Genomic DNA, 16,773 nt, shown 5'->3' with positions numbered 1-16,773 from the left:
AATGTTTTCTTTATGGGTTGCCACCAAATCTCCAAGGTTCGGTTCCTGTTCTGAAACTCTTTCATATTTTCTTGAATAATGTTTGTGTATTTTAGTCTACAGTTCATATCTGACAGCTGCTCAACTTTTACTCGCTTTAAAACTTTCTTACATGTCATTCTTTTCAATATGAAATTCAATTTTATCCTGCTCAAGACTAAATGGTGATAACTTCCAATTTCGAATCCTCTGTACACTGTAGTGTCCTGCACCAGTGAGAAAACAATCCTATCAACAATAACAATTTTGTTGAGACTTTTCTTATTCCTTGCCTGTTCTCTCCATGTGAATCTGGGCACATTTTTATGTTGGAACATTGTGTTAGTAATAACCAGTGCAAGTCTTGAGCAGAAATATACCAGGTATTTGCCATTATTATTAGCTTTGCTTTTTTCTCCAAATTTTCCTAAAATATTTCTGTATGTCTGACAATCATTTCCTACTCTGCTATTTAGATATCCAACAAGGACCAAATTTTCCTTTTTCATTGTGTCAGTTGTTTTCTCTAAAGCCTCAAAAAATTCCTCCACTTCTACCTTGGTGGGACCTTTTGTGGAACCATAGGCACAAATAAATCTCATTGTCCAGTTCTCCATTCTGATATTTGCCCACATCACTCTACTTGAGACTGCCTGCCATTCAAGAAGATTAGCCTCATATTTAGTGTTGAATACTATACTACTTCTTTTTCCTGATTGTTATTGCCTGAATATAACATTCTGTATTTATTGCTTTGAAAAATCTCACCAGTTTTTGTCTGTTTTGTTTTAGTCACCCCCTATTATGTTGAACTTACTTATCCAATTCCTCAGCCAGCTCCATTTTTTTGCTGTTCAGGCTTCTTGTGTTGATAGTACTGATCTTGAACTCTGGTGATGTAGAATTGGGATGTGTTTCAGAATTTGTTCCAGCAGCTGGGTTTTCATTATTTATCCTGGTTCTCTGGTGAAAACAACAGGGACCATATTTAACTGGGCGATGCTCCAGCCAGCATGAAATTCTGTCATGTTGTACCATAATTTTACATTATGATTTAAGCCAAGAAAAATGCCAACTCATGGTATTTTGATATCGAAACTAATTCATTCAATAAAATACATTTAAAGACTTTCAATGCTATCTCCATTCTGCTTCATCACTTCTGTTCAAAGTGGGTAAGTCCTTTTTGTCGATAGTTGGATAAATCAGGCCACTTCAGCAGAAACTTCATCGCCAGAAAAGCAGAAAATGAGCAAATGTTAATTTTTTTCAAAGTGCTCGCAACTGATGTGAAAATAGAACTATTAAATCAACTCGCTGATCAAATATTCATGATGTGCAGAATTTTTGTAATGACTCACTTATATTACATTTTAACTGTTGAAGAAAATATTGAATATAGTTGATATTGACTTTGGATTATGTGCATCATGATATGATACAGTAAATGAATCTGACTTATCAGATATCGTAACTGTAATCTTGGATTTCTATTATTTGAATAAAGGTTTAAAACTAAATATATATTCTAATGACATCGTGTTATTATGATGTTTTTAGTTGGTTTGACTATTTTGAATTACTAACAAAGCAACTAAGACTACAAGGTCAGAGTATTATGTCTGTCAACTACATTGTATTCTACTAATTGGTTTGCATGTTATGCAAGCTGAAAAATCTCCAGTTAGTAAGAAAATTTACTTCTACAGACAAATGAGAGAGCAGTCAAAAATATATACAGGTAACCCTCATATAATACGGATGTTAGGTTCCATAGAAATGCCGCATTATATAAATCGCGTTATGTGAGACTCAGATCACATAGAAGAAGTAGAGTTATGTTCTGAAATCATTTTTTTAAATTATGTAAACAACAATGACATATCCAACAAAAATATATTTTTATTTAATTCAGATAATTCAGGTAAGTTAAAAAAACAAACTATGAAACAAATACATAGTATAAAATTATAAAAATTACAAATTGTACATAAACTTCATTGCACATAATGCATAAACGTTTTAGGCAAAATAAAATAAGTCATATTTTAATCATCATCACTGTCTTCAAAAATAACATTTCGTAGATGTTCCTTATTTACGAGTGACCGGACATCGTCATCACTTGAAATCTCTTGGACACAATTTGTCTAATTCTCATTGCATACTTTGGCTGGTTTAGTTATCAAGAAGTAAGTAATAAGACCTTGCTTACCACCATGCTGCAATTTTTCAATGTGCACTATAACCACATTCTTCAATGATTTTTAAAAGTTCTCCTGCATATTTCCTGGAAGCTGCTATGTCTGCTGATGCAGGTTCTCCCTGGATTTTAATATTAAAGAAAACAGCTTTTTAAAGTTTTTGAACCAATCCTTACTGGCACAAAATCCATGCTGAGAGCTTTCTTCTGAAGAATCTTGATCAAGTTCTCTCAAATGTTTATAAACTTTGAAAACTTTTTGTTTAATAAGATTTCCATCCAAAGGAATTTTCTTTTGAGTACAATCTTCTATCCAAATCATTAGAGATACCTCCATTTTTCCATTAGAATATCGCGTATACAAACAACCCGCTTTGCACTTACTGTTGACCCAGCAATAACACTTTCTCAGATTTCACGTTCATTTTGTTTGATTGTTCGAATTGTTGATTCATTTAAATTCAGAATCCTTCAAACAACGCCTGGTTTTTCTCTATTTTTCCAACCGATCCAAAATTTTAATTTTTTCTTTGAGAGAAGTTAATTTTCTTTTCAATGTTGGTTTTTTACCTTTCGTTGCAGTTTTAGTGGGCATTAGTATAAAAATAATTTTTTACATAAAAAAAAGGCATTACATATTGTATGTAACTCACCAGAAAATAAAGTGCTCGGCTTGAGATTAACACACTTATGATTTTTAATGCGCTTTCCTGGCAGAAAGTTTTCAACAATAAACACTTATACTGTAAACAATTGATGTACATGCTAAAGGATATTTCCCCTAATATAAATTTGTTACTTATAATTACATGCACGATATAGCAGACACAAATTTAATGAAGATAAAATATGATTTTTAAGTTGCGCAGTGAAAAAATATGAAAAGATAAAGGGTTACTACAATTTGTAGAATATGTTATATCAAAACCGCATTGTGTAAGTACTGAATTGAATAAGGGTTACTACAATTTGTAGACCACGTTATATCGAAACCGCATTGTATGAGTGCTGCGTTATACGAGGGTTACCTGTATAATCCAAACTGTTGACATATATGACCTTATAATGATGTACAGTCAACTCTGACTAGTAATCACTGTCATAACTAACTATAACTCCCAAAAAATAAAGTTTTATTGTCACAATGCTATTCAAAATGAGATTTATATATGCTCATAGTTAGCTATTTTATAATCAAAGCAAATTATCCTTATAACTATTTTTATGGTTCCAACAAGTCTGCTATAGTGAGAGTTGGCAGTATTTACTTTTTTATTAATGAAAACTGGCAGGGTAAAAGTCTTGTTTATTAAATTAGAATTTCTTTTAGAAAAGATGTAAATATACTAGCACACACACACAAAGTGAATAATAAATGTTTCTGACAATAAACTTAGCTTTTTCTTTCATATAGTAAACATTTTAAAACATCATGGTTTTCAGTAATATAAGTATTAAATAAACTTTTCTGAATTTGTTATATTGAAAAACTTACCAGATGCCGAAGGTGGACCAACACCCTTCAAATTTGTGAGAGCACATATCGCATTAGACAATTTGGGTAGTCGTCGAAAGGCCTTTTTACTAGTTCGAACCACTGACAATTCGGTATTAATTTTCACTAAATCTATCAGGTTTGGTCTAAACCTTCCTCTCTATAATAATAATAATAATAATAAACCTTCAAGGATATATGAAAGGAATAATTGAACAAATATTTATTTTTTTAAAAAAGTACTGTTTAACATAATGGTTCACAAATGACATGTCATCAACGCTCAAGGATGTGTGAAAACATATTGCATTTGGATGTCTAGGGACACTACAAAGTTTATAAAATGAGTAGGAGAAATGGAGTGTATAATCCATCAGCAAAATTAAGGATAGGGTTAAGTGTAAGTGAGAGAAAGAGATAAGCGAAAGAAACCTAGGCATGCCTCTCCTGCTTTGGTGTTGGGGAGAGGTCATTTACCATAACATGCACTGAAAGACCCAAGAGAAAACTGGTTACAGGGGCGCACCAGTACTGTCCGGCACCTGTATGCAAAACTTTAGTTGGCGCCCCTATACCCTTCCCCCAGTAAAAAATCACTTTATAAAAACATATCAGTGAGTAAAAATGAAATACGAAATATATTAATTATAAGTTTACTGAACAAAAAGCAGAAATTACAAAAAAAAAATGTATTAAAAACAAACATACAAGAAGGGTACAAAAACAACAAAAATAAAGTAAATAAATAATAGTAACTTATAAGTATATAAAATGGGAACATATTAAACATTACTGGATAAAGAAATAGTTAAATATTTAAACAGAAAGAAAAATCACTTAGTGAATTGAACTTTTCTAGTTTTCATTAATGAAAATTCTCAAATAATATCATGTATATCAAGTTGATCCAAAATATTTGACTCTATTGATATAATGGCAAGATTTGAAAGTCTGTCCTGTACCACTGTGGAGCTCAAGTAGATGTTAATAATTTTAAGTTTAGAAAAGGACTGTTCTGCAGATGCTACAGATACCGGTAATGACAAAAGAATCCGAAGTGCAATTGTAAAGCCTGGATAAACTATGATTAAGTTGTTTGAATAAATATACTGAATTATCTGATATATATCATTTTTAAAATTAAAAATAAATGGTTGACAGTGTAAAATTTCTTTGCATAAATCGTCTGCATCAATGTCTGAATGATTCTCATGTGTTAATTTTTGTCGTAACTTTTTACAACAAGATAATAAATATTCTTTATTTTGTGAAGTACTTAAATACAAAAACTGAAATGAATTCATGTTCTTTTAATAAAGTAAATCTTTCCTGCAAAGATTGTAATGTTTGATTTATTATGCAGAGAAAAAAAATTATTTTAAATGAAATTTCAGGATCTACTATATTTTCATGTTTGTAATCAAATTGTGTTGTCGTTTTACATCGTCTTAGTGGTCTACTACTACTATGAAATACAGATTATGCATAAAATTTGGTTGCAATTAATTTTGAGCTTTCTACAATTTCTTTGAAAGTTTCATCAGACCTATTTTGATTTAGATCATTCAATGCATCTAAAGCAAGTTGGAGATTCATAGATGAAAACTGCAGTATTTTGCTGACAAAACTTTATTTAAAATATCATACCAAATCTTTGGCGCCTGTGTGCATCACACACATTGCACATATAGCCGGTGTGCCACTGACTGGTTATTAAATTACACAGAGCAGATGGTAAATCAAGCCAATGCCAAGAACGGCAACACAGGTTCTCCAAATCTTGGCATGTGTTTAGAAGAAGATGGAGGTTAGATTTCTGGATTTATAGTGATAGTCACTGATTAAACAGCATACCTCTAGATGATTAAGAAATTAATTGTGAGTGACCTTTCCATTATTTTAAAGGAATGAGGTGAGGATATAAGTTTATAATTTGATGGTAAGTTTTCATCTCCCTTTCTTAAAAGAGGCTGAATATACATGTTGGATGTTAGTTCCTAAATCCTCCAGTATAAATTATTATTATTATTACGTGACACCTCCAGGGAGTCCAAAGATTCATCGAGGGAAAGAACCTATTCTACAACTCTCCGTCTCCACAACTCAATCCACCAACTGACTGCAACTACACCAACGTCATCTACCGCCGACCACCACCAGTTATTTCCACAGACAATCACAAACATCCATGCCCACATCTGGATTCAAACCCGCAGCCTTTTGGCTGGAGAGCAGATACGCTAACCGCTTCTCCAACCAGGCCGGCCTGATTAAATGGAGGACAAGATTTAAGACTCAGCCAAAGTTTTTCTGGCAAAAGACCACAGGAGGCATATAATGTGCTGTTTCTGGTATGGTAAAGGTAGGAGGTTAGCCATCATCTTTAAGGTGTTATGGTATTGCCATTTAGATGACTGAGCTGAGGCAAAAGCACAGATGAGCTGAAGCTTTGCAGATTATCTATAGATATTATCAGATGGCAATAACTGTGATTTTGTACAAGCAACACATTGCTACATTTGGAACTAGCTTCATTTAGCTGAGAATGAAGCTGAAACTTTCCACACACTGCTTGTGTCATGTAAAACTTTTAATTGGAATGTCTTAACATGCTTGTTTTTGACACCATGGTTTTGGATGTTTTTATTCCAGTGAGAATAACTTTTGTAACTCAATAGGAGCAGGTATTTGAATTGGGAGAATGAAACAGTAATCTGATCATGAGAAAAATAGTGCAAGTCTCGAAAGTTTACCATTACACTTAATGGTGTAATGTCAAAGTTGAGACTGGCTGAGGGGAAACTTGAACAAGATTATGGTCTGAGTTAGGAAGATTACAGGTGACCTATACAGTATACCTGAAAAGGAACTGTTCTTAACCAGTTCCTTGGTTAAGTATTGGGAGAAGGTTATCTGGTAGCAGTGGATACCAAAATCATTATCTACGAAACAGATAACTGGAAGGTTATGTGGTTGGTAGAAGATGATCAGGACCGCGCTGTGTGGTTGTGCAGTGCACAAGGGCGCTTGAAGATAAGGGCACCATTTCACCACGGGAAATAATAAAAAATATATATAAATTTTCTTATTCTTGAATTATATCGTACTATATAAATTACACAATTACAAATTATAGTTAATGCAATAAAAATAAATTTTAAATCAGTCAAATTATTATGAATTCTTAATAATCGAAGAATATTTTTAATTTAATACATCACCAGTAATAATTTGTTTGAAGTGAAACGTTATCAATATTACCACAGATTTTATTTCACAAAGTAAGCATCGACTCAGCGAAAATTGTATAAATATTCTCGATTGTTTATTATATTTTTAGTGGAAATTGTTAGTTTAAGACAGACTGTGAATTCATTCTTACGCTGGGCTTTGCCCAGTGCTGTCAACAGGGCGTAGCATAGAGGCAGCCTGCCTCACGGCGCTGCTTAATAAGGGCCCTCATTCAGCCGTATCATGGTAACAAGATATTTTACAAAAATACAGCGTTTAGTTTACCAAATAAAAAAGGCACCATTTCCCATTGACAGTTAAATAGGTGCTTATTATATTTTATTAATAAAAAAATTATAGTCATACATTCTAAAACTAAACATTTTAGAACCCACTTATTAGATACTTAAGGAAACAACCTATAAAGTATCATACGATGTGAATTTCATAAACTTTTATAGTTTATTCTATACATATACATATATATATATATATATATATATATATATATATACAGTATTATATTATGCATGAATTCTCCTACTCAAATTGCGAGTCTCTATCGCCCCGAATTTCACATTGGAGCAAACTCGCTCCCTGAAGTAAACAATACGTACAAACAAAACATATGAAAAATCACATTCTGTAATAAAAAAAAAATAGTCAGTCTTGGGCCATTCACCTTAAAAATAATAGTCGGTTAAGGGGTTAAAAAATAAGTTTAAGGGAAAATTTCAGAAATTATTATTTATTCTGGTGGACAACTTTTAACGCTATTCTTATTTTAAAGTCTAACCAATAACACAAAACAGGGAAAGACAATTGCAACAAGTACAAATGGAACATAAATTGGCTGGATCGCTGCATAAATTTTTACCTTCAGGACCACATAAAAAATGAAGAACAGAAAGTTCTGATGAAGCAAGTACTCCATGTAGCTCTACTACAGAAAAAGAGAGGACACAAGGTAACTATGAAAAAACAAATGTTACATGCGAAAATTAAACTGGCCTCACTGGACTGTCTACAGAAGTTGCAACAGAAGAAATATTGGATTCGGATTTAGCGAAACACGAAACTTCAAATTTGACTTTAAATTTTAACGTTAATGATCCAGGTACTTGGCCGAATCATATAACTACCAAAGCTAGAGATTGTTTAGTTGAGCATTGCCTGCGTCAAGTAGTTAATAAAAATTTCCCGAAGATGAATCTGGCTGCAAGTTTTCCGATTCATACTATTATCGAACTTTAGCAAATGGAGAAAAACTTTTAAGAAGTTATTTAGTTTATTCAGAATCGTGAAATTCAGTTTTTTGTTATTATTGCAAAATATTCGGTAGTCAAAATTCCCAACTTACTAACGAATACGGTTGTAACGATTGACAACATTTGAGTCATATACTAAAAATACATGAGACAAGTTCCGTGCACATTAAAAACTGTTCAAAATACAGCAAACTTAAAATGTCATTGATTAAGAAATGCATTATTGATTACACACAACAAAGATTATAAGAAACTGAGAAAAAATATTGGCAATCTGTTATAGAACAGTTAATCTACATAATACAATATTTATCAAGACAGTGCATAGCTTTTAGAGATTCTCCACAAAAACTTTTTGAAAATGATAATGGCAATTCTTTAAAGTTAGTAGAAACTGTCGCTAAATTTGATTCGATAATGGCATAACATGTGCATCGCATCCAAACATCACAAAAAAGGAACATTGCTCATTATTTAGGTGATAAAATACAAAATGAAATCATCTGTATAATTTCTGAAGCTATAAAACAAAAAACTTTAGACATGGTTAAAGAGGCAAAATATTATTCATTAATTCTTGACACTACTCTGGATATAAGCCACACAGAATAATTATCTATTGTTATTAGATTTGTTAATCAAAATAAAGATACAAATATAGCAGAAATTCATGAATTTTTTTGGGTTTTCAATCTGTAGAAGATACCACTGGGCAAGGACTATTTCAATTTATAAAAAATTATTTAAAATTATTGAATATTAACATTTTGGATTTACGCGGACCAAGCTCATGATAACGGTTCAAATATACGAGGCAAATATAATGGACTGCAGAAAGAAATCCTTGAAATAAATTCAAGGGCTTTTTTTTTATTCCATGTGCTGCTCATTCATTAAATTTGGTAGTTAATGATGCAGCTAAGATATCCTGTGAAACTGTAAATTTTTTTTGGGTAATACAGGAATTATATAATTATTTTTCAATATCTGTGAAGCGTTGGGCTATATTAAAAAAACAAAAAAAAATTCATGTTTTAAATTTGAAACCACTTTCTGCTACTAGGTGGGAAAGTAGAGTAGAAGCAATAAAGCCACTTAAAAATAATATCAAGGAAATTTATGGCTCTTTTTGATATTATGGAAGATGAAACAAAAGTTATCAATTCTAGAGTTCAGGCAGACAACTTAATTTCAATGATTTATTCGTTTAAATTTATTTGTTCTGTTCATGTTTGGTACGAAATCTTAAGGCTCGTAAATGTTGCAAGCAAAATAATGCAAAATTCGACATTTGGTATAGGTAAAATTACAGAAAATCTTGATTATGTTATACAAGAATTAAATACTTGCCGAACTGACCAATATTTTGAAAATATTATTAGAACTGCAAAAGAAGTAGCAAACGATCTTATCTTAATATTGATCCTAATTTTTCCAGACCAATATTTTAGACAAAAGAACAAAAACAAAAATGTTTGGTTATGAAGCATCAGATGAGACAAAGCATGATCCTAAACAAAATTTTAAAATAAATTTTTTCTTTGCGATTTTAGATGACAATAACTTCAGTCACAGAAAGATTCATACTCTTAAAACAACATAGCGAGGACTTTAAAGTTATAAGAGACATTAGCAAATTAAAAGATTGGAGCGATGAAGATTTAATGAAACATTGTAAAGATTTGCACTTAAAACTGAGCGGCAATCAAGATTCCAACAATCGCGACATTGATTTTATATTTATTTGAGGAATTAAAAACTTTGCAATGTTTTATTAAAAAAGAGTTGACTCCTCAGGATGTTTTAAATTATATATATGAAAATAAATTAACCGACACGTTTCTGAATACTGCGATTGTGAAGCGTATTTATTTAACATTATCAATATCCATAGCATCAGGGGAAAGAAGTATTTGCAGTCAACAATGTCTGGAGAGCGTCTAATGGATTTATCAATTATATCAATTGAAAATAATATTATGGATTCATTCAACATTAAAGATATTATTAAAAATTTTGTCGCGGCTAAAGCAAGAAGGATAAATATGTAAAATAAATCTATATTTATACTAATTGTTATATAGTTAAAAACATATCACCAAATTATCTTTGTTATGTAATATTTCTTTTTATATTAAAATAAAAGTAATTATTGTTTATATATATATTCTGTTGTATTTATATATTAAGGAATAAACATCATTGAAACTTTTTATTATTAAAAATTCCTTATTAATGAATTTCAGTGATTACAATGTTCTACTACTGTTAAATAAAATTTATTTTTATGTATGGATATAAATTGTTTTGTACTTTTAACAAAGTAAAATTTTTTGCAAAAATTTTTCATGGAAACTTATTTTATGGGGGCATTGAAAAACGTTTTGCACAAGGTGTAGCACTGATGATGATTATAGCTAACCTCCACATCTCTTCCAGCTTCAGTGAAACTGAAAAGGGAAGCCAGCTGGAATCAGAAACATTAGTCACCTAATGTGAGCTACAGAAATCAAGCAAAGAAAGTCAGAAAATTTCAGACCGACAACTTTTTCTACCTTCAAAACTGAAATACATGCATGGCTGCAATTCCTTTTGTGCGTGTGTGTGTGTACACACACACACACACACACACACTAGGGGCTCCACCTCCCCCTGATGCCTATGGCACCCAACAACCCCTTCGAGTTCCGGACGGGCAGGCCGGTTCTCTTTGAATTCTGATGATTCGAAAGGTGGTGGTGGTGGTGGGGGGGTTTCGCCCCCTGGCAGCACCTATAGCGCCCAACTCCCCGAGTTCTGGACTGGTAGGCCAGTTCTCCTTGAATTCTGATGACTCAAATTTTGAAGACTCGAAAAGGGGTTGCACCCCCCCCCCCAGTGCATACGCAGCCCAACCCCCGAGTTCCGGACTGGTAAGCCTGTTCTCCTCGAATTCTGATGACTCAACCCGACACTCAGGGTGGCCCCGAATTTCAAAACGTTTCAAATTACTTGACAAAAAACGTGACACAAAAACGTTACAAAAAAAGCTTATCATTTTATATTATAGAGTAGATATATACACACACAATAACCCAGACACTGAGAATATCCTTATCTTTGATTTTTATGGCACCTTTCTCATCTGATTTTCTTTTATAATTTCTCCATTACTAAGCACTTTTTTCCAAGTGTCTCCAGAACATTTTCCTACCTTCATGATATTTATCTTCTACACTCTTGCTTCTCATGACTTTTGTTTAGCTACTTTTAAACACAGCTTAGTTTTCTTACATTTTTATCTGCATTATTTTTCTGAATTGCCTGTTTTACCTCAAGTCGATACGTGTTTTTCTATCTATGCAAATTTCACACCATGTCTTGGTTTGAGTTTCCCAACTCCCATTCCAATACTGTGTGTTAATCATTTTTAAATACTTTCATAAACATTTTTCCTTTCAATATGATATTAGTTTTTTCTTACTCAATACTAAATTTTAATCACTTCATATTTTAAATCCCCTATATACCCTGAACCTATGAAGATATCACTATCAATAACAACACAGTCAATAAAACTTTATCTCCCAAGCATTCTCTCTATGCAATATGCATATCTTAATGATGCAATATATGTTTCAATAATGGAATATGAGTTGGCATAATCAAAATAAATATAAAAAAGAGAGGAAAAATCACGTAAAAACTTATGTAATGTAAAATTTTTGTCTAAGTGACAGGAATCTTCGATCACATAATGGCAATTAAACAATAACCAACAATCTTTTCTTTCACAGTTGCGTGGTGATCAGCATTCATTTTTAAAAATTTTGGAAACTATGCTATAGTAAAACTTCAATTTAATATAAACCAATGAAATGTAGCCTAATGCAAAGCCTAATTTTTATGATTACTGTTTATAACTATATATATATATACCTAAATATTGCAAAATCATTAAAAACTGGTATGCTGTCCAAATGTGTAAATTAATGGGCACTGCTCATTTTTGCAAATTATCTAAAATGATTTTTCAGTGCAGACACTCAGCAGATGTACAAGATATGGCAAGCTCACACTGAAAGCTCATAATGGGATACATACTAAAGCAAGTGATACAAGTAGCTCAGACGTGAATATATTTCACATGCAAAACTTTGTTTTGCTTCCATGAGAAAAGGATTAAAACCGAGTATAAAATTTCTTTATACTTGCATCATACATGTCAGAAAGGGTGTGTGTGTGTGTTTTGTATTATGGGATACATACTAAGGCAAGTTATTTGAAGTCATTGGCCTCTATATAAAAGTAGCTCAAACGTGAATATATTTCACGTGCAAAACTTTGTTTTGATTCCTTGAGAAAAGGATTAAAATCAAGTATAAAATTTCTTATCTTTCACATATAATAAACCCAAGGTAAAAAAATTTTCTATATCCAATTATCCATTCTGCAAATTTGAATCTAGTCATTCCTGAAGTGTTTAAAACTAATTTCACCACTTTCTTATAGTACTGTTACCTTCCAACATCTTGGGTTCATCCATAACAACAAATTATTCATACTGAAAAGTTATGTTCTTTCTGCCTTGATCAGAAACCTGAAAAGAGGAACTTTCATCAACAGCTTAATGAGACCAGTTGGGTCTCATGCTGCTATCACTAGGTTTCTCCATCTGTCTCTGTCATAGGCTGCATCTAGTGCGAAGTGTTAATCTGGCTGTCTTAGTTTTTTTCAATTTTATTTATAAGTAGTTGTTTGATTAACTGTCACCTACTATCTAAATGTGATCAACCTGCTCAATTTTCTTACTTCTTATAAATGATAGAATGTTGGATCTTGGAAACGAGTTTTGTAATTCCTCATTATGCCTTCATTCATACAATCCAGTATGAATGAACTGTATGACAGTAAGATGGTACAAATTTTTTTCTCAATACTTTTTTTTTTTTTTTTTGAAATGTGATTTTTCTCATTACTTCCCTTTGTCGTTGATCACATTTCACAATGTGATCAACATGCTGCTTAATATAAATGTAAATAGCATAAATAGTTGTTCTTTTGTTTTTCTTAATATTCTAGATTTTGGGAGTTGTAAAATATCCAATATTTGCTTTCTCAATTCTCTCCCTTGTCTCTTGATATCTGGAAATTTCATTTCCACAAACATTAATTTAAATTGCCTTCAACACTATCAAAACATTCTTCTGTATGTGTTGAATCTCCATTTTATAGGTAGCAAAGATTTTAATATTTGTAATATAATGTTTAGACTAGGAATTGCTTAAGGGTCAAAGCTAGACATCTGTAAGGACACCTCCATACAGCTTTTTAAGGAATGCATAGAACTGACAGGAACTTTTAACATAGTATCTTATCCTCACCATCACTCACCATCTAATAGTGAAATGTAAATGCAATCTAATATTAGTCATTTTTATGATTATTGTTTATAACTATACATGCCTAAATATTGCAATATCGTTAAAAACTGGTATGTTGTCCAAATGTGTAAATTAATGAGCACTGCTCATTTTTGCAAATTATCTAAAATGATTTTGCAGTGAAGACACTCAGCAGATGTACCAGATATGGCAATTAATTGAATTCTACAGCTGACTTTCACTATGGCAAGCTCATAGGGACCCACAAGTGTTATTGTGAAAAGTTTGCTACAGTTCATTTACTGTCCGACCACAGATGCGAGACCCCTTGACATTTCTGCACATGGCAGAAGAAGGCAAATCCATTCTGATAATAGGGTAGTTGATGCGTTTCATGGGATGATTGTTTATTATTATACATCAGAAAATTAGCTTTTATGAAAATTCTAAAATCCTAGTTTTTAAAGTGGTAGCTGTTTCGCTTGTTCAACAGTTGAAAAATTTTATGTATGAAGCACATGATTTTGCATGTTGGTAAAAAATTTGTACATTGCCTTATTCCTTTCTCCCCTTCAACATGAATTGTTGTTTGCTGTTTATTGTTAGCTTATATCGTTGTATAAGCTAACAATATGCATAGATGTTAAAAGTTTATTTTTCACTTGGTCAGACTATAATAATTTTAGTTTAATCCTTTATCCAAGTGTGTGCAAACAAAGTTTGTGCCTGAAAGTATCTTCAGGACTGGGGTAAAGTGGTACAACACCAGGCGACTCCTTGCAAAGGTGGAGCAAGCTACCAACACTCCTATCTCAGTATCTCCCATTATGCAAAACACATCTCCTTGCAGATATGTATAATGTTATGCATTAAGGGAAGGGCCACTACCCAGACTAGTTTTGACCTTTATTGAGGTCTCTTCAGTGGGAGCCAGGCCCAAGTGGGGATACCAAGGCAAAAGCATTAGCAAGGTCATCTCCTCCTATAGGAGCTGCCAAATGGTGTGCCACCTTTTTATTAAATTACTCTGGATTTAGAGAAAGATGTTGAAAGTTTATTTTTCACTTGGTCAGACTATAATAATTTTAGTTTAATCCTTTATCCAAGTGTGTGCAAACAAAGTTTGTGCCTGAAAGTATCTTCAGGACTGGGGTAAAGTGGTACAACACCAGGCGACTCCTTGCAAAGGTGGAGCAAGCTACCAACACTCCTATCTCAGTATCTTCCATAATGCAAAACACATCTCCTTGCAGATATGTATAATGTTATGCATTAAGGAAAGGGCCACTATCCAGACTAGTTTCTACCTTTATTGAGATCTCTTCAGTGGGAGCCAGGGAGCCAACATTATACATATCTGCAAGGAGATGTGTTTTGCATTATGGGAGATACTGAGATAGGAGTGTTGGTAGCTTGCTCCACCTTTGCAAGGAGTCGCCTGGTGTTGTACCACTTTATCCTAGTCCTGAAGATACTTTCAGGCGCAAACTTTGTTTGCACACACTTGGATAAAGGATTAAGCTAAAATTATTATAATATGCATAGAATATGAATGGAAGATAGCATACTGTAAAACTCGAAGTCTATAGTCTCCTATAATCTTAAATCAACAATGAAGATCAGTGTATGTGTGTGTGCGTGTGTGGATGGGTGGGTGGGTGGGTGTAAAGCATAGAAATTCCTATTGATGACTGAGTTTTATGTATTGAGACAGATGTTACTTTGTCTTTGACAGATGCAGGTTAAGCTAAGTTTAATACTGGTTTAAATGTACTATGTCAGTTGGGATTTTAGAGATATAATTCAAAGATGCTGTGAACAGAAAGAATTGATATGTGTTCTTTGGCTAAATGCAAAAAAAATTCCACTTCATAGGAGAGACTAGGGATTGTTTAATGGCCAAAGCTAGAGATATCTGTGAAAACACCACCACCTCATAGCCTTTTAAGGAAGGCATAGGAGCTTCTAACATAGTATCCTCACCTTCTCATAGTGCACCTTGCTTTAGGTATCTCCATGGATATTGAATGAATAAGAGCTGCAATTTTGGATTTAGCCTATCAAATTGTATCAAATTATCTTAAATCAAAAGACAATAATAATACAATAATCAGATAAGATTCTTCTAAATAAAAAGATTTTAGATTCAGGCAATAATGATCAGGGAAAAGAAAGACCAGAAGTATTCAACTAAACACAAGAACAGTCTTCCTCAACAGAAGGTAATATCAAGTCGAGTGATGTGGACAAACATCAAAATGAGAAACTGGAAAATGAAACTCATTTGTGCCTGTACCACAGGAGATCATGTTAAGGAAGATATGGATAAATTTTTTTCAGTCATTAGCAAACAGTTATTAGAGAAACATCAAAAGCAATGTGCATGTGCAAAAAAGCTAGACCATTAGAAGCAATGAAGAAATATAAACCTTACCAGAAATTACTTTTCAATTAAGTTCAACTCTTCTCCTCCCCATAAAAAGTTGACAATTCATAGCTTATTCTAGCATTTATCCTAAATGTAAAGGATAAGCTGTGAACCCTGCTCTGGTGTTCAAAACATCGATTTTGCTATTCATACTTAGTTTGATGGAGTAAAAACATACAACCCAACTGGTTGAGGTAAAAGGATAAGTTAGTGTAATTTTCATCAAAGAACCAAGAATCTATTTAGAATCATATGTAACCAAAAATAATCCTTTTATTTATTGCTATTATGAAAAAAAAAAAAAATCCAACTTACCATGAGTTTCCATTTGGTTATTTGGACAAGTTCCTCTAATGTGATGTAGGGTTCTTTCCTAGAGTGGATAATTTCAGGAAGTTGTTCCTGATACCTGTATTGAGGAGAAATAATAAAAAAAAACATACATATTCTGAAGATGAAATACATATTATTGAAACTTCACACCTGTTAAAAATAAAATACTGTATATGTGATGATTAAGAGAATCATTAAAAAGATCCATCCCTTAGTAGCGATCCTGTTTCTTGGGATTCTGATGCAGTTATTTCATGGTGTTAGCAACGATGCTGGCAAAAATGGAGAGGGGGGGGGGCTTACTGGCTTACTTCTGTGACCAACCACAAGTAGCCTATTTCTAACCTATTGCATTACAAATTATTCTGCAGCACAGAATGATCCAATGAAAAATATGAAAAAGCAATCATTAAATCAGCATGAGGCGAAGATGT

The 16,773-nt window shown here is 32.6% G+C and overlaps 1 protein-coding gene across 1 annotated transcript in view; it reads right to left on the bottom strand.

Annotated features, from left to right (window-relative positions):
* LOC150097200 (uncharacterized) overlaps positions 1 to 16,773 on the bottom strand; it is a 191,675-nt gene that overhangs the window by 119,628 nt on the left and 55,274 nt on the right. Inside the window, exons 2-3 of the mRNA XM_090407716.1 lie at positions 16,322 to 16,415; positions 3,717 to 3,876 (exon numbers count right to left, since the gene is read on the bottom strand). Of these exons, the coding sequence (XP_090263842.1) occupies positions 3,717 to 3,876; positions 16,322 to 16,415 (254 nt within the window). The remainder of the gene's footprint in view (positions 1 to 3,716; positions 3,877 to 16,321; positions 16,416 to 16,773) is intronic.

This window comes from Typopeltis vanoorti, chromosome 17 (assembly GCF_054136105.1).
Source record: "Typopeltis vanoorti isolate ZY-2024b chromosome 17, IOZ_Tvanoo_1.0, whole genome shotgun sequence".
Taxonomy (NCBI): domain Eukaryota; kingdom Metazoa; phylum Arthropoda; class Arachnida; order Uropygi; family Thelyphonidae; genus Typopeltis; species Typopeltis vanoorti.
Note: the sequence above shows the minus strand (reverse complement) of the source record. Positions and strands in the feature narration are given on the sequence as shown.